Below are 24,890 nucleotides of genomic sequence, written 5' to 3'. Positions count from 1 at the left end.
TTGTCGCAGACAACAGCCTAGAAAGGTGTGATCTCACCACCACTTACAACCAGGTTAAAGAACCTTTTTCAGGTGGAGAGGCACATTACTTAATGGGCAAACACCGAACTCTTTTCTTTTTGTGGCGAGGGGGGGGTGCATGCTATTGGTGAGTGGGGCCAGAGGCAAAGTGGCCAGAGCAATGGGTGGGATTCTTGTTTTTGTACAGTAGGCTAGATTTCAGCCACACAGAAGTTAAGAGGCTTCTACACAACCACATATACATCTCCATCCTCCTTGCAGGCAAGCCAGAGGCATATGGCAGGCGAAAGACACAATGTAGCCAGGCAAAAGCACTTGTTGGGGAGGTACACAGCAGGACCAATGGATGATGTGGCCAAGGGATGGGCACAGCCAATGGAAAGTCCCAGGGGTCACATAGAGAGGTCTGAAGGGCTTTGTTTTGCTTCCAGTTCCAAGGTTCCCTAGCCTGCCTTGCAGTACAACCCTATGCATGCTTGCAATGGTGGCCAAAATGAATCAAAGAATCATTCAGGCCAACTCCCTGCAATGCGGGAATCTTTCACCCAACATGTGGCTCGAACCCACAGCCCTGAAGAAGAAACAAATGGAGTGGGGTGGGGGAAGCAAAAACAAAATGAGGGCACTAATTCATTTTTTAAAAAATGCACATGCTAATTTATATGTATAGGTAGGAATTTAGACATTGCCAAAATTTGAATAGAAATGCGATCCATTTCACTATAGTGAAGGTAGCTGTAATTGGGTTGACTGCATGCCTAGTCAAGTCTGTGGGTCCAGATACTCTTGAGGGGCAACTTCCAAGGCCCCTGGCTCTCCATTTTAATGGTTATCTTTAAACCACTACTTAAAAGGCACAAGAACATGTCAGGCCAGTAAGTCAGCCCCAACAAAGGCCTGAGCTGTTTGGAAGAAGTGTGGGGCGTGATCCACTGCATGGATTAAAGAGAAGACCATTTTTACAGAAAGCCACCTGAGGCGGAAGAACATTGTAGCCGATTGCTTTATTGATACTGTATTACGAATGAAAAGTACAATAGGTGCATAATCCGGGCAGTTTGACTCTTGCATATTGAGTGCACACAAGTGAAATATTTCAAGATACATCAACACCCATTCCCCCCCGCTTCCCCACTCCCTCCCCGCCATATAAAACTTGAGCAGACAATAATACATATGACAAAAAAACAAGAACATTTTTTTCTTTTTTTAAAAAAACAACAAATACAATTCTTCCCTTCATTTAGTGCAGAGGCAGCTAGGTCCATCACCAAAAGTCTGAGCCTTTGCAAACAGGCAGGATGAAATGGATGAAGCTCTTTATGGGCCAGTAAGACTGTGGAACCAGTTGGGGGAACCAGACTCCCTCCCTCAAGCGTTGTGGCTTTGCACCAGAGGTTGGAAGAAAACAGACCAGTATGTGTTTCAGCAATGTTCGTGTGTCCATTTTTAACCCTCCCCCCCCAAAAAAAAACCACCCCAGAACAAAACACTAGTTTGTAAACGACAAATGCCCCAAGAATCAGTTGTGTTACACCGATAAAGGTATTTTTACATCTAACTCCTAGCGGGTTGTGCTCAGACAGGCTTCTACTATGAAAACAATAGCCATCCTTGATTTGGTTGCTCTTCAGCAGGGGCCCATTTCCATGATTACGCTTGTAGTGGAAGAGCAACCTCACAAAATCAGTTACACTTTTGCTCACTGCAACAGAAGGCTTGAAGACATCAATACCCATCAACCACTCATTCAAACATTACATGCCTTAGTACAGATTCTGTAGGTCTCTTGGGTCAGCAGGTTGTTGAACAGTGTTGTAAGTTTAGTAGTTCCCAAGGCACCTGGGTGATTCAAACAACCAACTGAGTGTTCCGTAGGGTGTACTCAACTATCCCAGTACACGAACACATTTCCTTTGGTTGCATTGCCACTATTTTTTGTATAAAGCAGGCAGACCAAGGCCTATGTATGTTTACTCGGGAGGAACCAAAGTATGCGCACATAGGAGTGAAGCATTAAAGAGAGTGCATGCAAGCCTGGAAAAAGAAAGCCCAACAGCCAAGATGCTATATAAGTTTTGATCATGTTCGGGGAAAGTCTTGTCTATATAATACGCAGCTCTACTTCCTGTGCACAGTTTAGGTTGGATCTAATTCAAAGAAATCAATGTGGGCACTCACTCAAAAAATATACCTCTCTAGAGTATACCAAGATTCTAAACTTCCTGGGATTTATTATGTTGACTGATCGGGCCCTGAATTTACATTTGCTTTGCCTTTTGAAAAGTTTTGGCAAAGTATGATAAAAACACTTAACTTTACCAGGTAATAAGGTAAATGATTATACAAGGTGGAGGGGGAAGAAATCAACTGTGAGGGGGGCAGTGAACCAGCCTGCAAGACGCAAGTGTTCCAAAGCCAATTTATAAACATACACTTTCCTTCATGGAACATTTACATGTGCCCCTTCACTCAGTGTTGTCTGTTGAGACTTCTCGCCTCCCACCCACAAGTTGACAAGCACTTGAGCATGTATTAACTTTGTGGACATTCCACTGACTTGGACTAATATGCTGTAAGCTCAAAGCATGCAGGTACTTAACTGCTTTGCAGTATCTGGGCCTGCTTTGTTAAGAATATTACAGAACTCAGCCTAGACTATATATAAAATTCCCTTTGCTCTTTCCTCACTCTCGAAAAAAATGATCGTCCCTGTTCCCTCTACCAAAGCATATATAGAAAGCTATAAACGCAGCTTGATCATCTTTGAGCAACTATTTTACTTGTCACTTAAAAAAACAAAAATTAAAGGGGGACATTTGGTAAAGAGCTTCTATGAAAGCATCTGTGTTGGAAACATTTTTTTAAAAAAAAACACTTCTTTTGTTTTCCCCACTCCACCCCACCCAACCCCAAAACATTTTATCTGAGCTGTGTATTTCCCCGCTCCTTTGTAAGTGATTAAGGAGCATATTTTTGTGGTTTGCAGGGCCATGGAAAACAAAAAAATCCCCCAATGTTTCATGGCTCAAGAATGCAAGGTAACAATTTAAAAACTGATAACATTTTTTTTTAAAAAAAAAAAAACCCTTACTCTTTCTTCAAAAAAAAATTCAAGTAATCATTATGTTCTTTAAATGTAGATATATAGATATAAGGCAAAGCAGGTACAGCACTGATAAGATGTTCCCCTTTTTCTATGCAATTTATATATGTGGCATTGCTCTTATGGTTCTAAATGAGCCAAGTGATTTGATTATTACTTTTTATACCACCTTCTCCATACGTTTCCAATTAAGCCTTGAGTTTTGAGCAGATAATTGGGTTTTAAAAGTTCCAGTCCTTGATGCATCAACTCTCTCCTGTCCCTCAGGTCCTATGAGGCAGTGAAGAACAACCTTTCCTTCAAATCTGTTAGGTTACCTCCTTTTCCTCTGGAGTTTTTGTACTAACCCCTCCCCACAAAACTTCTCCCTCACTCTAGCAGGGAAAGGGGAAACTTGGTGCTTTAAGTGGTTGTTATTGCTGTCATTATGGGATGGCGCAAGAGAGCCTTCAGAAGAATTGCACCTTCCCCTTTTGACAGGGAAGAAGGAAGCAGAAGCAGAAGCAAGATAAGGAGATGGTCAATTGTTTTGAGCCATTTCTCCTAATAAGGCTCGATTGGGCAACAACAAATCTATGTTCTTGCCAAACCTGATAGATGCAAAGAGTCGCTTTCCGGAAAAATGGCATTGCATCAGAGAGAGGATGGCAGAGGTGGCCAGAAAATTGATTTAAAACACCTTGGTAGGAGGATGGTGACTCTCAGGCTGAAAAAGCCAAAAATGAGTACTCTATGTACAATGATTGCTTCCATGGAACAGAATCAGGTAACTCACAAAGCACATGCATATGCCTTTGCACTTGGCATGCTCTGGGTATCAGGGAATGAGTGAAGGACTTAAGAAAAAAATATTTTGATCTAAAATGCATATAGATGTATTATTGTGTTTCTGCATGTGCATGCATTTTGTGTATATGAGTGAAAGGCAATTAGCTCATAAGGTCATGACCAAGCTATATTTCAGAAGAGAAAAAAAAAAGAACACACGTATCACACTTTCCTAAAACGAAAAGCTAAAAAATTTCAAGTTCAGTATTCGAGATCTTGTCCTTCCCACCCCACCCTCTTCTAATTTTCTGGGTTCGTTTTCCCCTTTTCCAACTTACATTAGCACCATAACAACATTTAAACATTACAATCCCTCTTCAGTTACTACACACACACACACACACACACACACACACACACACACAAATGGTCCCATTAAAAATAGTGCTTTTTCTGCCAAAAAAAGTTATATATAATATATATCTTATATAATTCAACTAAATCTGTGGCAAATGTGCAATGCAGACGCCTCCTCCATTAAAGTGAACTTAACGTTCACACACTCTCACTTCATCGGTGATTTTTAAAGGTGCAAGTACATTTGGAATTGTGTAATTTAAAAAAAGGTAGTGGGCCTCATCATTTCTTCTCTGGCTTTTAAAACATGGAAAAAAATGAAGAAGAAGTCTCAAACACATACTGTAGACTTGTGATTTCCAAAGGAAAAAAAACTAGTGGGGTGAAAATGAGGCCAAAATTTTAAACCTTCAGATATCCCACTCCAACCCCCCAGCCCAACTTCACTTTTATTGTCAATACAGACATAAACTGGGCTTCTTTCAATTTCATTATTTTCTCTTTCTCTGTCTTCATTGGTTGGTAAATTGACAGGCAGTGGCCCAATATTAAATAGTTCAAGTGCCTTACTGTCCCTTTTAAGTAAAGGCTGAGAATACTGGGTAGGAAAGGAACAAGAACCAGCAAACAAAAAATACTTAAAAGACAATGCCACAGAAATGTTGTTGCTGCCACCGCCAACGTTGTAATCCTGTTTCTCTTTCTATGTCAGTTGTTTGGTGTTAATGGTGCCCCTTGTGGTTACTCCTTGGTGTGAAAGGGCATTTGCCCTCACCCCTCCACCTTGGTTTGGGAGAGAGAAAAGGGTGAGGCCAGGCCTAGGAAATAAAAAATAAAGAGTCCATTTTGGAAATTGTTCATCACAGTTCACTTCTGGCTGCCCAATGTTTCTGAGGTGGTGGTTTGCACAACAAGAGGCTTCTGGGTAGGCAGGACAATCAAGGGGCGATGGATCTTTGACTCCTCAGACTCTTGCAGTCCTTCAGTTTGCCATCGATACCGGCGGGCCCGGTGGATGTTGGGAATCCCTCTCTGAAGGCGCTGTGAACTTTTCTTCTGCCATATGTCGTATTTTGAGTACCTGGCATGAGAGGGCTTTTGAAAGGGATCCTTAAAGGAAAGCAAGAGGGGGAGAAATGGAAGTGGAACATCAGTATGCTGAGACAATGAAATAGAGATATCCACAGTTTAAATTCACCATAAAATGTCACCCCACTCAATAGCAGCTACAGTTGTACCTTGGTTCTCAAAAAGAATGAGTTCTGCGGGTCCATTCGACTCCCGGAACTGTTTAAAAACCAAGGCACAGCTTCCGATTGGATGCAGGAGCGTCCTGCAGCCAAATGGAAGCCGCACTAGATGCTCGGCTTCCGAAAATCATTCGGAAACCGGAACACTCACTTTTGATCGTTTGGGAGCTGAAACGTACAAGTTCCACATTGTTCAGCAACCAAGGTATGACTGTACTATTTGATTGGTACCCACTGGGCCAAAAAGACTGGCAACCTTTGGAAGAGAGAATGAGTGGGTGACACACTGGCACCCTGAACAGGAGAACTCCACATTCGGAAGGCTGCTCAGTAGCATTTCTCCCATGACCTATCAACAAGTGCTCACTGACAGTAAAAATCCTGAGCATGTTTATTTAGAAAAAAAAAGCCCTGCTATCTTTATGGTGTATATAAAGTAGGAACAATGATATACACATTTGCTTTATATTGCTTTTCTTTCCCACCCCCAGAAATTTCTCGATCTGCTTGTGTGTAAGACATTATCTGCACCTCACGCAGATAATGTTTTGCTGTAACTGCAAAAGCAGCAGATGCTAAAGATACGGGTTCCTGGTTGTCCAATGCTAAAATGCCTCCTGTTACTCAGATAGCATCTTCACTTACCTTGTTCAGTGCTGGTAAGGCTACAAGAGAAGACGACGAGAGATCACGCTCCGATTTGACAGATTTTGCGCAGTAAGTTTCCAAAAGGTTAAGATCGCAGCTCCGGAAACAGCACTCCTCTACTATGCCACGGTTGAGCCTTCCTCTGTTTCTGCCCACAGGCCTACCTGTAATAGCAGAAATGCCACCTTAAAGTTAGAAAACAAATTAAGAGCATTTATTTATTTGCACATGGCACATTTTTAAAAAGCAACCCTAACCCTGAAAAGACAGCAGCAAATCCACCACTACATCCAAAGATCTAGCAGTTCATGCCAGCCAAGGCAGACGGTGTAAATGGTTGGTGTTTGTTTTTGTTACACCAGGTTCAAGCTGGCATGGCTATGGGGCTTGGGGAGCAGGATCTGCAGGGCTTTGGACACAACAGTTCAAAAGCCACTGGTGTTCTTCCTCCAGTCATCCCGTTCTGGCACTTTCTACTGCCTACTACCAATGAGAACCCCCAGTAGTAGCTTCACATCAAGCTGGGCAAAGCTGTGGACTCTGCCACAAAGACAGCCCCCTCCATTGGTAGCATTCCTCTCCAGTGACAGAGGCTGGCAGAGGTGGCTATGCACCACCCTGCCCCTTCTCCCCAGTCATTAGCATGGGGTGCGTGTTGTGCCCTTGGTTAGTTAACACAGAAAGGGAGGGAAAGGGGACCAGGGTGCTAATCTTTTGTTGCTGTTGTTCTTTAAGACTGGCGTCACCCAAGTAGTTCACAAAAATATTTATTTATGAATCACTTTGTAGCCTAAGGCCATCAGGGCCAGAGCAGTGTACAAAATAATGTTACAGACAATCCCACATTTTATAGCAAAGTATTGGCATGCCATAAAAGTGTGGGAAGCTGCAACTTCAACTCTGCAATGGCTGCTCATCAAGAACTCACTGAACCTCTTTTTGCTGCCTGCCAGAGATAAAAATGATGACAACAACAACAACAATAGCAACAACAGTAGCCAAATATCAGAGTGGCCAGACTCCTGAAGCTTTAACAGTTGCACAGAAGAGTGAAATTTCTTTTTCTACCCAACAATTAACTGTAGGAGCCTCAGGGCTAGCCCAAGGCATTTTTGCCCCTGAGGTGAAGCACAAAATGCCCCCTCCCTACTAAGAAAGAAGGAGTGAGTAAAGATCTACAGCAGGATCTCCTGCCCCTGTGGATTCTGCCGTCTGAGGCAGTGGCGTCACCTTGCCTCATGGGCGAGATAGTCCTGAGGGGGAAAAAACCTTTCTGTGCTTGTCTCTGTGTACACATTCCCTTTAACTCTGCAGCCAGTGCGCTCACTCTGCTGGTTTGTGAAGCTGTGTACATATGACACCAGCCACCAGCCACATCTGTCCTGTAATTTCTTGAGAAATACTGCGTTTTGATGTGTTTTCCTCCAAACCAGCTTCAATTGGATTTGAAAACAGAAGCCAATGGAAGACATTCGTGCCCATTCTCTGCTCATTCATGTGGACAGAGAGCAGGTGATTTGGAAACACATTCCACCATACTGATGTGTAGACAATGTGCCAATGTGATTTGAAACACAGCAAGGGAAAATGACCTTGCTGGAATTTTGGCTGCTAATGGATACGCAACTTTCATCATTCCAGGAAACAAGATCCTTTCATTTTAATGTACAGTACGTTGCATCAACATGCTAGAGTTAAGTGTCTCTTTGCTGTCCTGACACATGCTCAATTCTGTGTCCACTGTTCTGCAGGTCAAAATATAATGTGCATCATGGCATTTCATGAGAAATTCCAGTATGCTTTCTCTCAGTTTGTTTCTGTCTTCCTGGCCTGAAATGAATTAACTTTTCTATATCTGTCATCTGCTATTTTCTCTTTCATGGTTACTGCCAAATATTTCCTAGGATAGGCCACATTATCCAATTATCCTGTTAAATAATTGGACAGGGATTTGACTGTCCAAAATTCAGTATATCCTTCCATTCAATGCAAGACTCCCACCCCCACCCCAATAAAAGGTGGGGGGGGAGCGAGCAAGGATATTCTATATCAAAACTATTTCTGCACACCATGAATGAAAGCAATGCACTTCTAGTGGGGAAAAAACAAAAAACAAATAGTGCTGGTTAGTTTGAGCATTCATTCCAGAATGCAGTCATGTATACACACTGTCAGGTGGTGAGTTTCCCAACAGCTTAGCCTGTGATGCAAGAGTCACATGCAGACAACTGAGATTTTGCTGCTAACTAGAGAAGATGAAACAAAGCAAGTCTATAACACAAGCACACAGTAATAAAAGTATTTGGGCAATCATATATACAACTCTCAGGTGTCCAAAGCACACTTGCACCAGTTCATCTATCCTCACAGCTGCCCTGTAAGGTAGGCCAGCATTGTCACCCCCACATTGCTGACTCCTTGAGGCTGAGAGAACTCCTCCTTTAAAGCTGCCTTGCTGCCAAAATGAGATCTGACCTTGGGCAGTTTCTGCTCCACAGCTTAGGCACTAACCCACCCTGCCAGCTCGCATCAGAGAGTAGGTGGCTGTCTTCCTTTAAATTGTTCCTTCTCCTTTCAGTTGACTCACCTTCATTACGAAGGCTGCTTTCGTATTGGAGAGGTGTTACTGGGGCCCCGTACAGAAGGAGGTCCCCCAGCCAGAGATCACTCAGGCTCAAGCTGGCTGACTTTCAGCAGTAAGCTATATTTGGGGCCCTTTGGTCCATTCACTGTCATGCAATCTTTTGAGCTTCCTCTCAGGGAAAGACCCAGGAGGTCACATTCAACAGCACATACAGCCTCTGCATCCTGCACCCACACAGCAGCAGGCGACAGACACGGACACAGTGGCTAGACACTAATTTGCTGAAGAATCAGAGTCCCCCTTGCCTTCTTGGGATTTTCGTTTGCCCCCACTTCCCCCCCCCAACAAAAAACAGGAATCGCAACTAGCCTATGTTGTGTTTGCAATGTTGTTTGGGAATGTATTGCAAATACACATGTGCGTACCAAGGAAGAAGTGGCTTGTGTATGTGCCTGCATATAGGGACTTATGTGCCACACTTCCGAGTAATTATAAGATCCAGCAAAACCTGTGCCCGCTTTCCTCGCACGCCCCCTAACCACCACTTCTGGCTGATCAATCAAGCACCAAGTCAAGCGGAAGAAGACTTTGGGTGTAAACAATCCTCTCTTCCCCTGTCAAAGGAATGTGGGCACCAACAAGTGGTCCTTTGTCAGATGGCTGGGCAGCAGCAGCCATTGTTCCAAACCCCTCCCCCAAAATAGCTTCTCTCCCCCCTCCCTATTTTTCCTAGTATTATTCTGCAGGAGGGGGGGGAGAGAGAGAGAGAGAGAGAGAGAGAATGTGCTTTGTCAGCATAAGTGGCTGGAAAGAGCTAAATTCTTATCAGCTGTTGGAAAGGAAGAAACAGGAGCTGTTGTTTACAGAAATCAGACGCCTCTTCTCTTCTAGTATATGAAGAAGGATTCAGGTCTCTCTTACCAATTTCTGAGAGAGGTTTAATTTTTTGGGTGGGAGTGGAGAGGAATCCCCTCAGAGCTAAAATGTTTATTCCAAGTACCAACCACTGTTCCACACGCCACACTAGGCTCCTTATCTGGGAAAGGTGGGATATAATCAAATATACATACATACATACATACATACATACATACATACATACATACAAGAACTCCTTAAATGCTGATCAGTGTTCTGGATTTTGTGTCTATGGTTGATGTTGGTATATGGAAGCAACAAGAGCTGTTCCTTCTGCAGCATCTCCCTTCATACATTTTTGCAGCAGTTTAAGTGACTAGTTTTGCAAACATTGTGCAAAACAAATACTAATTAGGCTTCTTGTGGAGTATCTGCTTCCTAGCCCTACCCAGAGAGTATTTTTAGCTCTCTAGCCCCTCTCTCCAGCGCCACCACCAGCATCCCCACCCCCACTAAGAAAGAAATGGTACTTAAAACATCTGAGAGCCAAACTCTCTTAGGACTCAGTGCAAGCCTGACTTCAATAGGACTATGATGAATTGCCTCAGCTGGGCTCCTGACCTTTGGGGCCTTCGGACATAGTGGTAGATTAAAGAGCCTAAAAAGCAACTTCCCTTCTAAAAATGTTTTCAGAGGAGACTTCAGACCACCTACTACAACATGGGAAGTAGGGGAAGGACATCTTTTGATGCCAGACAGGACAATGAGCCACGCAGCATTCTTACTATACAGACTCTGGTAGATACTATGCTTCCTGTCTAGTTTATGGCAGCAAACACTGGCAGGTCTTTCTGTGCTGAAGTGCTCCAAGTTACCCTCTGTTCTCCTACTGCAGCAGAACACTTGGAACTCACTGACGAGCACTCTGTAATTTTCTGTATCCTTGACCACCTCCCCCCACCTTGCCAAAAAAGCTTGTCATTTCTATGATGATAACTCTAGAATGAATTATACCCAGTTATTAAGTCAGGGATCCACGTCCTGGAACCAAGATTCAGTTCCAAGAGTTCCGTCTTGGGAACATATGAAGCAACTGGAGAATGCTTCTGGTTATGTGCTGAGCATGCTTCCCTCACTGATTTGCAACCAGAACGCAACGTCACATCTAGGCTTAAAAGGCAAGGTGTCCCAATCAAAGTGGGTGGGCTTGTAGGCAAGCTTTGAGCTCAGTCATTGATCTTTTAAAATGTCAACCACTAGCTCCAGTCCATGCACTTCTAAAATGCAATGCACACACACACACATATAATGAGGCTATGTGGGCTAAGAGTGGCCAGTGCGTGAAAAGGGCTCTATGTGCAGACTGATGTACCAATATACCATGGGTGGGGGCACCCTCATTGTTTCCAATATCGTTTTCATCATTCCCAGTGCACCATGAATACAAGAATGCCACAGAAGCATAGAGGTGCAGAAGAATGCAACACAACCGGATTCCCACATAGCAACACATTTTTTTAATCCTCTGTGTGACTAAAAAACAAAATGCTTTACAGTAGCCAGTTTCTCATCAATCACAAATGATCTCACGTGGTGGTTGCAAGGGGAATGACATAAGCAGCACAGCACATTGGTGCTCTGAGAGATAAACCAACCTATACTGAAGGAACACTTCCACAGACCCCATCATCTTGTGTGCTGGAGGGACTTGTCCTTGGGCAAGAAAACTCCTTGCTTGCTAAAGACTTCTCATTGGGAAATTAGGTGATGGTTCCAAAAGTACTGTTTCAGGGATGGTATTGTTATTATTGGATTGTATGTGGCTACCCATCAATGTAGGTTTCTGGTGGTAGTGGGCACTCTTTGCTGGGTAAAGAGTTCAACTTTGGCCAAATTCAAGGCAAAACTCTTCTGAAACCAGGTAAGCTGTGTTTTTGCTCAAACGCAGCTCTGACTCAAAATGGTACAGGGATCTATCTCAGATAACCCCCAGTCCCATTTTAGGTTAAGCAGTTTAGCTGCAGCATCCATGGGATTAGACTTCATGTCTCACAGAACTTCTGCGTCTCCAGTCAACAGCAAAGCAATAAAGCTCCATAAAGCAGGGCATCACCACCAACAGCATTGCCAGAGGTAAACAATGGGCAGGGATGGAATTGCTTCATGTTTCTTATTTATTTTATTGGATTTATATACCACCTTTCTGCCAAGACAGCTAAGGGCATTTACAACTATAAAACCCTAAAAAATATATGATGTAAAATGTAGAGTGACTCCAGAGACAGATTTAAGGGAGCTCAACCGGTTCAGTTGCACTGGGCACAGAGCCTCAAGGGTGCCACCATTATGGTGCCCAATGGAAGGTGAGAGGCACAGGGTGTGTGAATTTGAGACCCCCAAGTCCACCAGGGGTGACTCTCAGTTCCACCAGGAGCCCATTGTCTGTGTGCTCCCTGGCTTGATCTCCCTGGCTTCTGCCTTCCCTCAGGACACATAGGTCTTCATCAAACAAGGGAAGGAAGGGCCTTTTACAGACCCGTGAGCTGTAAGAGGAAAATGAGTGCAGGAGAGCTGGAGAACTAATACCACAGTCCTGCACATGTCTATTCAAAAGTAAGTCCCACCAAGTTTAATGAGGCTTAGTCCCAGGTCAGTGGGCAAAGGATTTCAACTTTTACATTTTATTCACACACACACACACACACACACACACACACACACACACACCAGTTATGAGGGAAAGACTTGTAACTTACATATGATGAATACAGGTTCGTTAGTGTCACATTGCCCAGTAATAGGAAGATAGCACTGGCCTACCTTATAGGGGCTTCTTTTGAGATGGTATTTCATGTATATGTTTTCAAAACTTGAAATACACCACATAAAAACAACGTCAACAAAGGCCGTGCATAAAGAATATACTTACTGAAGTAAAAACCTCGGTCTCCACAGACAAACTGCAGTGTGTCCACCAGCTCTCCCCCACAGAGGGTTTCAGGAGCACCATATGCAGAAACAGAATCCACTGTGTAGGCCAGGAAGGTGAGGGCAAGCAGCAGTATCCTCCTGGAGGTGCACATCTTCTGCACCTAAGAGACACACGTTCAAAGGCATTAAGAATGGCTACAGAACAGTTCCTTCTATATTATCCAAACAGCTGTGAAATGTTGAAAACGGAATACAGTATCAAACTAAGTGTGTGTGTGTGTGTCTTTGGTCTTTTTTTTAATCTGAAAACCAAAGCAATCCCAACAAAGCATAGATAATTAATATTGTATGATCTATATTAGTATTAACTCTGCAATCCATACTAAATCATTTGCCTGAGGCTTTTCCCACTGTACCTTTCCCAAAATTGAGTTCTTCAAGTGCAAAGGAAGAAATGACACCCTGCCTTGCTTTGAGAGTTAATTAATTTTGAGCTCTGGTCCTGAGCATCAAATTGCCACAAGTGACTTTCCAATGAGATAATGGCCTCCCCGATTGTCAGCTAAAAAGCAACACCTCTATATTGAACAGAGAGGTAGCCTAGAGAAAGATCTCTTGGTGGGAAAGGGAATGCCTCCCTCAGCTCTTGCACTTCTCTCTGGATGGCCTATCAGGAGTCAAATGTAACAGACAAGACTGACAATGGGGATGAAGAGACACACATCAAGGATAGGGCAATACACAAGAAGTTCACATTACAAATACCATAAAACAGGGATGGGAAACCTGCAGTTCTCCAGATGTTGCTAGAATACTGACTCCCATCAGCCCAGCCACCAGGGTGATGGGAGTTGGAGTCCAACAACATCTGGTCACAAGTTCCACATTCCTGCCATTAAACATACGTTGAAGAAACCAACATAACAAAGCTCACTGCAGCCGCTTCAGTTCACCTTGTAAAAACTAAAGCCAGGCAATGAACAGTTCTTTCACTGAAGGACTCAAGGCAGGGCCCCCAAGTCCAGATACAAGGCAGGCCCCATCTCCACTATATATTTAAAGCAGTATCACATCAGTTTAACAGTTATGGCTCCCCCTCCCAAAAAAATATATCCTGGGGTGTGTAGTTTGTTAAGGGTGCAGGGAGTTGTTAGGAGACCCCGATTTCCCTCATAGAGCTACCATTTCCAGAGTACCCTGGAAAGAGGAAAGCTCTGTGAGGGGAATAGGGGTCTTTCACCAACTCTCAGCACCCTTAACAACCTACAGTTGTACCTTGGTTGCCAAACACCTTGGAACTCATACATTTCGGCTCCCGAATGATTGAAAACCGGAAGTGAGTGTTCCAGTTTTCAAGTGATTTTCGGAAGCCGAATGTCTGGTGCAGCTTCTGATTGGCTGCAGGACACTTCTGCAACCAATCAGAAGCCGCATTTTCGTTTTCGAACAGTTTTGGGAGTCAAACGGACTCCCAGAAAGAACCAAAGTACGACTGTACTCTTCTCAGGATTATTTGGGGAAAGCTGTGACTTTCAAGTGGCATGATACTGCTTTCAATGTATAGTTCAGATGGGGCCCCGGCTAGGACAGAAGTGCTACCTGCATTTCCAAACAAGAGAGTGTAAAAGTTTGTCAGGGTCTAGACCCTGTGGTGGAGGTAACACCATACTATAAACATTTGGCTTCCCCTCCCCCCAAAAGGCTACAAGTTTCTATGCCAAAAATAAAGGTACTAATATATATATATATATATATATATATATATATATATATATATATATAATTAATTAATGCCATATAATGACTTTAGAGTCTACTGGAGAGATATACAAATATAAACAATAACAATATATTGCACCATATCAATAAAATACAAGTATATAATAGCACAAAACAACCATATTATGGTTGTTATGTGTTATGAATATCATGAATATCATGAATATCATGATTCACCAAGCATGTGTCAACTGATAAAAGTCTTTAGAGGCATACAAGTAAAGAGGGACATCTCTTTACTTTTGAGCAGGAGCTCTAAAGGGTGTAATTATATATGTGGCATGCTGCAAAAAGTTATTTGGTACAGTTATTTTTTTAAAAAAAATGAAACAATCTGTTGCTCTTTTAAAGTACAGCAACACTTGGTAAAAACCAATTCAACAACAGCTTGTCCTCAAACAATACTTGGTCATCTATAACAACACGTTGCTCCTCCTGTTCAGTGAAATCAGGGCACCTTCTTTGTCAATCATAAATTTCAAAAGTGGGTATTTTGACCTATCAAATATAGCTCCCCTAACTGCTAGACTCTTGCTCTGGACAACTTTAAACCAGACTTAACACTGCCTTCAGAGACAGCATTGCTGTTCTTTGGAAAGTCTAGCTAACGTATGGTCATCATTCACAACAGCACAAGGCAGACAGGGTGACCTTTCGTAGAGTTGGAATGAATCCCACCAGTGATCTAGTTCAATCTATTCCTGGCTTAGCCCCAAGCTTTCTAATGTGACCCTAGACAGAGTCCAAGGCCGGCTTTCTATCCATTAATCCATACCACCTATCCTGGATTACCAGCTTTCTAGTAACTTACAGCCTACTCAGCCCCCAGTGCAGTGCAGTGCAGTGCAGATGCAGGGAAATAATTGCTGTACTAGGCAGGAGCAACACAGTGATGGCCCAAAGGTAGTTTGGTATATTATTTCAAAACAATTTGATTTGGTCTTGAATCAAGTGCTGTTTCATAAGATTCACCTTGGAATTAAAAATCTTAAAATGCTTTCCCCTTTAGACCCAGAATAATGATATTAATAAATTGGTGTGTGCGTCAACTTGTAGGTCATGAAATCTATTAATGAAAGCAGTGTCTGTCCAAAGTATTTTAGGATCACACAATTTATCCTTGAGGGATAAATATATTTGTGATTATTTCGGTACAGTATGTTAACCTTTGCAGTTCCCCTATTTTGCCTCCAATATAGTCTGGAAGCAGCACAATGAAATAATGGTTTAATGTGTGCATGCTACCAACATCTTCTGCCTCTGTTAATGGTTAACACTGGACTGAGTCGAGTCTAAACCAACACCGCCTATCAGTTTACAACACATGGTGATTTGATTTTCCTTCATTATTAGAGAGCTGCTGTGATTTGGCATGCAGTGCTGCATGCAAGCATCTGTGTAGCTAAGTGGCCTCTCTAAGTGATTTTTGTAAACAGAGAGAGGCTCAGCTTGCTCAAAGCAATTGGTCCAAATCAATGGTATAGATTTACCCTGTCCTATATTAATTCTGGAAGGTGCAAGTATTGCAGACTATCCAGGCTTCTAAACAAAGAAATAACCACAACAACCAGTAACAACCAGTAACAAGGTGTTTGCAATGCACTATTTTAGTGTTTTGCTATATTCGCCCATATTACAGGTATGATTGCTGTTATCCCCTCCCCCTTCTAGGGATTCAGTATTTCTTAAAGAAAATAAAGGAGATATTGTTGCAAGTAGAGATCTGTGAGCAGGATCTCCTGATTGTGATAGTAGCTGTGGAATAGGGGAAGGATGTTAACTGTGCTGCCAGGGAAGAGAGGGCTTAGGTCTCTGTGCCATTTTCCTGGACAGGATTTAGCTTTCGGAGTACCGTGTTGCCTTTCCAACTGTCCACGGGAACATGCCAGAAGTTGAAATCCTGAGCATAGCGGTGGATGCCACAGGTGGGAAGCCAACAAGTGACTTGGTGAACTGCCCAAAACTCAGAGGCTAAGTAGAGGCAGAAATTCTGCCACGTGGTCCCAAACGTCCCAGTGAGCTACAAGTAGTGACCTGTGCTCCCTAGCCCTACCTACGCTGCATCAGATGAAGCAAAAGTCCCGCCAGCCTACCTGGGCTCATCTTGTAGGCCGCGTGTGTAGGCCGCAGTCCTGTGTTCCCTTTGCTAAGGAGGCTTAAGGACAACCAAAAATCCCAGCTCCAAATTAACATCTGCCTCATGTTGTTAGTTTAACCAACTTGTCATTGACCCTGGTCACAGTTAGTCGCCCACAAGTGGTTGCTTAATTCTGACAAACTGGCTAAACAAGTGTGTGTGTTTTCCAGGAAGCCTCAAAACTGGAATCCGCGTCTGAAGTTCACAAGTTATTTGGGGGGTGGGAAGGCATCTCTGCAGACATACATTGTAACCAAGCACACACTGCAGCCTAGTCTATTGGCCAATAGACTATTAGCCAATCCCACAGAGTGCCTCTTTCAAGCCAAACCTGGGAGAAGAAAAGACCCTGTGGGCACCAGAGAAGACCTCTGGGCTCACCTGCAGGCACCACTCTGGCCATTCCCGCTCTATCCCTCCACGCTATGTGGGCATTGCAACGACAGGAGGTAGGTGAAGAGTCAAATGGCTTGGCATGTCAACAATGCAGACACCCCCACTCATAACAATATCTTGGCAAAACTCAGAGATAACGGCATAGAAAAATGCAAGTGGGGAGATGCAAACCCAAATGAAGAAACTATTTCACCCCCACTTCCTCACTTCTCACCACATATTCTGTCTGCTAGCTTATCTCCACCTTTCTCTTGAAGTGGAAGTCAATGGTACTTTTAAGTGAGCAGCCAGAGAACTTGGTTCTAGGTAACCAACTTTCCACTCTATCCTTTGATCCCGTTATTAAACTATTCTCTCCTGCCCAAGCCACAGCGCAGGAGCTAAAGCAGGCACCTTGAGAGGAGGAAGCAACTGTTTTGTCAGCAGCAGCAGTAATTTCAGATAATGTTCAGACTGAAATTAGAATGGCTTCCCTTCACCACAGAACTGATCCATTTCCCATTTGAATAGAATTCCCTCTTCCTCACAATAGCTGCTTCCCTTCCTCCCCTTAGGCCAAAAGTGAACAAGCTACACTTACATTATTCTCTTGCTGGTGGTTTCTGTTAGGAGAGCCATTTCTGAAGCATCCTGAAATAAATGCTGCGCAAAGGGGAGTATGGCACTTGTTCTGTAACCTAAGCCAGCACCAATATGGATGCCCTGCATGATCCCATCCTCTGATCTCTCCTCCCACATTTAAATGCTGTGCTTTTCAGATACAACTCAGCAATGTTCACCTTGGGCAGATTTCCTACCCTTCCCCCCCCCTTCCCTCCTTCACCACCAGAGGCCAATGTAATAGGAGACCAGGCTGAGAACAGCAAGGGAGCAAAAAAAAACACCCTTGTTTACAGGGTGCTGAACTCCCTGCTCTTTCCCATCCCTAGATGAATCTTCTGCAAACAAGCTTGCATCTTTGTGTTTACTCCACAGGAGTCCAGAGACAATGGGGCAGCAGAGATAACAGGGGCTTAGTAGCAGGCTTAAGAGCCAGTGTTGCCATGTGGCCTGCTTGCTGCCAAGCTCTCCTGCTCCTCCCAGCAACAACATGTGGACCTTGTGGCTTTCTACAAGTTGCTGGGACTCCATCGTCCATCAGTACCAGCCAGCATGGCCAACAGTTAGGGATGCTGGGTATAGTTCAGTAACATCTGATGCCAGGTTATTCACCCCTGCCCCTAAGCACTCAGGCCAGAGCCCACACTCCACTCCCTTGGAACAGGTTGGAATCAGGGTAAGCACCTTGGTAAGGGTTCAGCATCAAAGACAAATGGCCACAGCTTGTCAAATGCCTCAGATATTTCCAACCTTGTGGATTTGTCTCAAGTGGATACACAGGAAAGCCATCAGGTCCGGGCTGATGAAAGGTGGAAATAAACACAGTTAAGTTCCCTCCTGTGTGCCTGAGACCACCTTGAAAGAGAGGGCTGACTCTAAGGAAGAGCATGGGGAGAGAGCAGCACAGGCCACATGGGAACATTCCTCAGTAGTACCTGGATCTCAGAGCAGCTTAATGGTTCTACATGCCAAGCGATTCCTATACAATTCACAGTGCAAACCAATACCAGTCCACTCAGAAATAAAGCCCATTAGGTTCCATGGGTCTTATTCCCAACAAAGTGGGTACAGGGCCTATATTACTAGCTGTGCATGCCAAAATAACACATCCCTTTGCTTTAACCAAAAGAAAGTGGAGCAAAGGGGGCCTGTTTGCCTCATGACTGGTAACACTGTAATACATTCATTTCATTTTAAAATGTAGCAAATGCTCATAAAAGCCGCAACTTTTTTTTTTACAGTTACAATTCAGATATATTCATGAGCTGACTTGCTGAATCTTGCATTTGAAATTGTCCCCCACAATTGAATCCCCCCCCCCCACTGTTAATATTATACTGGCCTTGTATATTAAGGGGCTTACTTGATGTCATGGGCCAGAGAGTGAGTTGTGCCAATTTCCTATAAAGCCATTGGTGGGAGGGTTTAAAAATCACAGGATAGGCTGGTGGGAAGAGGATGCTTCAATTATCAGCTGTTTTTTCTCCTGGTAGAGGTACTTCAGTTTCAGCTGGGAAGAAATGGAAGAAGCTTCTTTTTTTGGGTGGGAGAACATAGGTGGGGAAAAGATTCTCTAGCTTCCTATTGTATGCCTACAGATGTTTCTCCACCTTTTTAGGGAACAGCAATGGCAACCTGCTCCTCTCACATTGGCCTACTACAGTTACATCTAGTTGCCCCTTAACTCTTGTACTTGTATGATCTTAATTGGTTAGGTGCACACAGGAGCTTCAACAAAATGTTGTAGTGCAGGCTGTTCCTGTTTGGATTTCCAATCCTTCAATTCCAGTTCCCTTATAATTTATCTATTTATTTTAAATTCTGATTTAGCTACATAAGGAATAGCACTTGAATAACTGAATTCCCCACGGGAGGGGGGGGTGATCTCTCTCCGTGACACACTCTCTCTCTCCCTCCCTCCCTCCCTCCTTCCCTCCCTCTGTGTGTGTGTGTTTGTGTGTGTGTGTGTGTACACACTGCCAGTACAGGAAAGAACCTTTCCATGTGTTGCAATAAAAAGGCAGCTTTGAAACAGAAGTTCATTAGCATGGTAACTATAAAAATAAAAGGCAAGAGGCACAGAGGTGTTAACTTTTATTATGTATCCCTGGATTTCAGTATGTTAGAGTGTGGTATGATAAAGCTCCACAGCAAAGCCACATACCCCAAAAGCATAATATCAGAAATTAGAGGTCTAATTTATGCCTGCTGCTTCCACTGGACACTTCTATTCCAGCTTACACGTAGCTGTTTTCCTTGTCACCAGCATCCCAAGTCATAATAGCCTCCAGGCAAGCTGGCATGGATGTTATGGTGGTTTCAGGTCATAAATGCCAGGTCCTTTCAGGTCACAGATGCCATAAATTATCAATGCAGGCATATTTGTATACCTATCAGAAGAGGCATCCCTCCTCCTTTCTCACACAGGAGGGAAAGCCGCTTCTGAGATGGTGCCTGGAGTGACATGTGTGCAGCCTCTAGGTTTCAAAGCCTAAAACTAAGAAAAGAGCTAGCTACTGTTTTAATTCCTATGCAAATTATATAGTTTTAAACCAGACAGAAGCTCATTTTGGCATTAAGCAGCATATAAACTAATAAATCAACATCATCAAAATAAAACGAGTAAAGAGGTCATGCTGTTAACCGACCAACATTTCTCCAAGTGACAGCTCTGCTAGGAAGGTCTGTGGACTGATTTGCAAGGCTGCTTTAAGTTGGCTTCACCTGAGCTGCCTTAAGGGTGGGAGACAGAGGGCCATCTGTCATGGATGCTTTAGTTGAGATTCCTGCATTGCAGGGGGTTGGGCTAGATGACCCTTGGGGTCCCTTCCAACTCTACAATTAGAAGATTCCATGATTCTATGAACTGTGGCCCTCCACCTGCTGCCCTTGAGCCTCAGCCATCAGGACCAAATGGTCATGGTTGAGGTCCAGCAGCAGCAAGCGGGCCATAAGGCACCTCCCATTCCTGATATAAGTCCTATCTGAAGGGCCTTCAAAATGCCATTTTTAAAAAAGGTGAAAGCAGGTCACGCTGGAAGAACCCAGATTATTATTTTTGCTTTCAGGTGTGGAAAGTGTTGGGGGCTGGCTCTCCCTGCACCATTATATATAACTCGGTCCTCCCTTGCAACCTCTCTCACACATACACCTGTAGAACCAAAGCAAACTTCAGCCACCTGAGTCTGATGAAAATGAGTTGTATTCATAGAATCTTGGAATTGTAGAGTTGGAAGGGATCTCAAGGGTCATCTAGTCCAACCCCTTGCATTGCAGGAATCTCAGCTAAATGGAAGGATACTCCAAGTAGTTCCACTGAAATTAATGAGCATGTCTGACTTGAGTCCATTTGTAGTCTCATTAAACTGAGGTCACATCCAATACATGCCTCTGAAATTCTTTAGTTTTCCACCAAAGAATCCCGGAAACTCTAGTTTGTTAAGGGTGCTAAGAACTGTAGCTCTGGGAGGGGTACCCTACAGTTCCCAGGATTCTTGGGGAGAAGCCATGGGTTTTAAATGTATGGCATGGATGTGACCTTAGTCGGACGCAACCAGTCTTCAGTGCGTCTTTTCAGGTGGTCCTTTGCTTTAAGACAAGATAGTGGGGAAGGGGACTCAGCTAGCGGAAAGCTCCCCCTTCAGCCTCCTGTGCCACAAAGGAACATCATATTCAGGCACTAAGCCTCAATCTGTGTACATTTACCACTGAAATAAGAGTATTGCTTGAACTTTGGGGGGGGGGAGGATTTAGTACATTAAATAAAAACAGGAACACTCTTTCTAAAGGCATCTGGCAGGAGACAGGAAAAGGGAGATTTAAAAGTCAGTCTTCACCCAGGTGACTGATCAGTTTCAGTTCTTAGGTTAACAACTTTCTTTATTTCCCCCCCTTTCCTTTTCTGCATTTGCTTCCAAAACCTGAAGTCAATAAGAAAAAAAGGGGGGGGGATACGTCTCTCCCTTGCAAGCAAAATCCATGGTGAGCTGGAGTCGACTGGCACGCAATTTGCCCCCAAACAGATTTCAAATTGGCTCTGTTTCCTGGCAATTCGTAGCTAACCCTTCCAAGCCCTGCAAGAAGACAAAATTCCCGCCTGTTGAAAGCTTCTTGTTTCACACCGCCGCCTCCTCCTCACTTCACCCCTTGACGAAGCAGACTCTTGCCGAGAAAACGTCTTGGCACAATAAGACAGCCAGTCTAAAAGCCGCCACAGCACAGAATTTCAAGATAGTAACAGCAAGTTAAAGCACACAAGTCATCCCCCCCCCTCCGCCCCTACTCCCCCGCAGGCAATGCCTCTGTTGTACCCATTCCACAGACAGCTTAAGAAAATATTTGCACCATAAAAGATGAGTGCTTTTTGGCTGCCTGAGACGGCACTGTAAACTCCCCTTGATCTCCCTTGAGCTGCTGTAGATCACTCAACAGGTCAGAAAGAACTATTCTAGTAACAGCCTTCTGTGCAAACCACAGGTAAACAGCTTTTCACTTTAAAGAAAGTTGCGGGGAAGATGTCTCTTTCTGCAAGAAGTTACGTTGCATGTTCCCCAATAAAGATCTGGATATTAGCAAAGGGAAGTCCTTTTCACTCACACACCCCTCAACTCAACTGTCTCCCCTCGAGACAGTATTTTGTGCCATGGCTGGCTAAAATCTCTTGGGGTAAAAAGAAAAAACCCGAAACCTGAACAACTGTTGACAAACACTAGTGGTGCTGAAGTGAGTTGTAAACAGTCGTTTACAGTAGGGCAGAGTGAAGCACCAGCCGCAGGGTTTGAAGCATCGCTCTCTTCTCTCCCTACGACTATCTCAGCTAAAACCACCAATGCAAACCTTCCCCCGCCCACTCCTCCTTCCTCCTTCCCTTCTTTTTAAACACTCAGCATTCTAAGCCACAGATTAGGAACCCTGTCAGCGTACTCCTGGCTGAAAGCGGTTCAGACACATCTGCTGGTACAGTTATGTTGAAAACTACAGTTTCCTCAGGTCACCCAAATCCCTCCAGCTCAGCAGAGTGCTAAAACCTTTCCAAGTTTCTCAAAAACAATTACTTCTGGGGAAAGCAGTTGGAAGAAAAGAAAAGGAAAAGGAGAGGGAATAACAACAAGAATAATCTATACAAAGTAGAAGGCCATGTGCCAGCAGTTAACTCTCGGTCAGTTTTGGGCTTTATTTTCCAGTTTTCTCCCCACACCCCTCCTTCTCAGTGTTTTCATCCCTCAGAGACCTAACATGCTGTAGTGATTTTTTTAAGAAGTGAATTTAACTGCCAGGACTAAGGAACTGTGTGTTCTTCATACAAAATGCACAAATCTTCAAACACCCCCTCCCCACTTCTAAGCAGCTTGAGAAAAGCAGGCAATAATTTTGTAATAATAATACCAGTAATAATAATAGCACGACTTAGTGTTCCGTCCAGCAAACAAGTACATGACCTTACATGTCCCTGTGCACAGAATTGCAATCCAGATCTCCAAATCACATGTAGGAGGACTTACGCCTAACTTCATCTCGACACTTCTCCACAGGCAAAATACAAAGGGCACCTTCGGTTCTCCACCCAAAAGGTCCACATACAACCTGAGGACTACCGGCTATTTAATTTCAAAGCACCATAAATGCAGTTAAGACCCTTGGCATACAAAAATGTCCCTAGGTCGCTTTTTTAAAAGTAACAACAGTAATAACAATGGCAAAGGGCAGAAAACGAGGCGCACAGCTTTTGCAAAACAATTTCTGGCCAGCAGCAACACCTCCATTCATAAAAGTGACGAAGGAGTGGAGGGTTGCCTCCCGTCTCCTTTGACAGATCTAACTCTCCGTTGTGTATTGTGCAGCCCGCGCCTTCAAGTGAGATTTACCAGCCCCTTCCCCGTGAAATTGCCTCCCGTTTCATCGCTCTGGGTATTAACAGTCCTGCAGCCCCCAGCCCCTACAGCCAGGAATGTTCCCGGAGCTGGACGCTTGCAAAAGCTGGAAGAGTGCAAACCTTTGCAAGGAGTCCAAAACAGGGGACTCTGACCCATCCCTCGGGGTCCCTCTAGCGTCACCAGGCCAATATTGCAGAACGGGGGTCTTAGGGGGGTTTGTTTTTCCTGACTGCTCCGCTAACCCGAAGTCTGCCCACCGAAAGTTGTGTGTGTTTGTGCGGTATGGTTGGTTTAAAAAAAAAAGTATGCAAACTCTCGCTCCGTGCAGCCGGTCCACTTTGCAGCGCGAACTTTCTGCAAAACGCTTGCACAGCCGTTGCGAGAAGGGGAAAACCGCCTCACAAAAAAAAAAAAAAAGGTGTGCAAGGCGGCGGGGCGGGGAGACGGACCGCACAACTCCGAGGCAGAGTGCGCAAAGTTGTGGGTGGCCAAAGGAGCCCAGGACTTGGAAAAGTGCTCGCGTCGCTCTCGGGAGCCGAGCGCAGAAACTTTTGTGCTTCTTCTCCAAGACGGGCTCCCCATCCCCGGCCGGACTCCAGCTATTGGCTTCTCTTTTTCTGCAATCGGTGTGTCCTTCGGTGAACTCGAGAGCCCACGGAGCGACGGGAGAGAGCGAGAGAAAGAGACGGAGCGCGCAAAAATAAAATAAAAAAGAGCATCCCAGGGGAAAAAACCGCACGAATGTGGCAGCTTTGCTCTCGGGGAGAGCTGCTACTCCGAGATGCTGCTGCTGCTGCTGCTGCTGCTGCTGCTGCTCTGCCCTCCGCGCCCTGCACCCTTCCCGCTCGCTGCCCTCCGCGCCCTGCACCCTTCCCGCTCGCTGCCCTCCGTCCGCCCGGCTGCTTTGCAAACGGGAGATAAGTCCCGGCTGGTTTGCTTTTCCCCTTACCTTTGAACTGCCACAGCTGCTGCTACCGCTGCCGCCGCTCTCAACTTCTTGCGTGCAGATTTGGAACAAGGCTGGGTGGCTGTAGCATTCATCCATGTGGTTCCTCTGCTTTCTTGACATCGTGAGGCTGCTTTGCTGGGTTCTCTGGCTGTATTTGGTATAGCAAGTCCCTTTTTTGAAAGAGAAATCTCTGTCTGTCTGCATATATTTAAGAGGCTTCCTTCCCCTCACCGCCACCACCTCTCTCTGTCTCTCTTTCTCTGTCTGTCTGCCTGCCTGTCTGTCTTTGCTGCCTCTTTGCGTGGCTCTGGTTTCCAGAGGCAGCGCTGGTGGGGCTTCCCAGTAGCAGCTAGAGCCTCAATTAACTGCTCCACAGCTGAGGAGACAGACTGAGAGCGCTCACTGTCCCTTCTTTTATACACCCATCCAATGGGCATGCTCAAACTTCCAGCCATCAAGGTAGCAGCCAATAAAATTGCAGAGGTTATCTAACCCCTCTCATTCGCCCCCCTCCTTTCTTAACCTCCTCCCTTTTAATTTTTTTAAGCTCTCCTGAGACTCCCATTTGGAAGACAAAAAAAAAAGTTCCAATAGTATGGTTGGGGGCTCTTACTTCATGGAGAGCATTCCTCG

At 44.5% G+C, this 24,890-nt stretch overlaps 1 protein-coding gene across 2 annotated transcripts; it reads right to left on the bottom strand.

The window, feature by feature from the left end:
* Nucleotides 1-1,006: 1,006 nt before the first annotated feature.
* IGF2 (insulin like growth factor 2) lies at nt 1,007-24,656 on the bottom strand. 2 transcript variants are annotated; one of them, XR_013837259.1, is made up of 5 exons: nt 24,258-24,656; nt 12,522-12,684; nt 6,148-6,314; nt 2,670-5,362; nt 1,007-2,637 (listed from the first exon to the last, which is right to left on the bottom strand). XR_013837259.1 is itself a non-coding variant. In XM_079970546.1 (4 exons), exons 1-4 carry the CDS (start codon nt 24,459-24,461, stop codon nt 5,120-5,122), a joined length of 777 nt encoding a protein of 258 aa, XP_079826672.1. In that variant the 5' UTR covers nt 24,462-24,656; the 3' UTR covers nt 1,007-5,119. The 2 variants fall into 2 exon arrangements, 1 of the variants encoding a protein (XP_079826672.1); XM_079970546.1 differs by having other exon boundaries at nt 1,007-5,362.
* Between the last annotated feature and the right edge of the window lie 234 nt (nt 24,657-24,890).

The sequence above is a fragment of the Podarcis cretensis genome (assembly GCF_951804945.1).
Source record: "Podarcis cretensis genome assembly, chromosome: 1".
In the NCBI taxonomy this organism is placed as follows: domain Eukaryota; kingdom Metazoa; phylum Chordata; class Lepidosauria; order Squamata; family Lacertidae; genus Podarcis; species Podarcis cretensis.
Note: the sequence above shows the minus strand (reverse complement) of the source record. Positions and strands in the feature narration are given on the sequence as shown.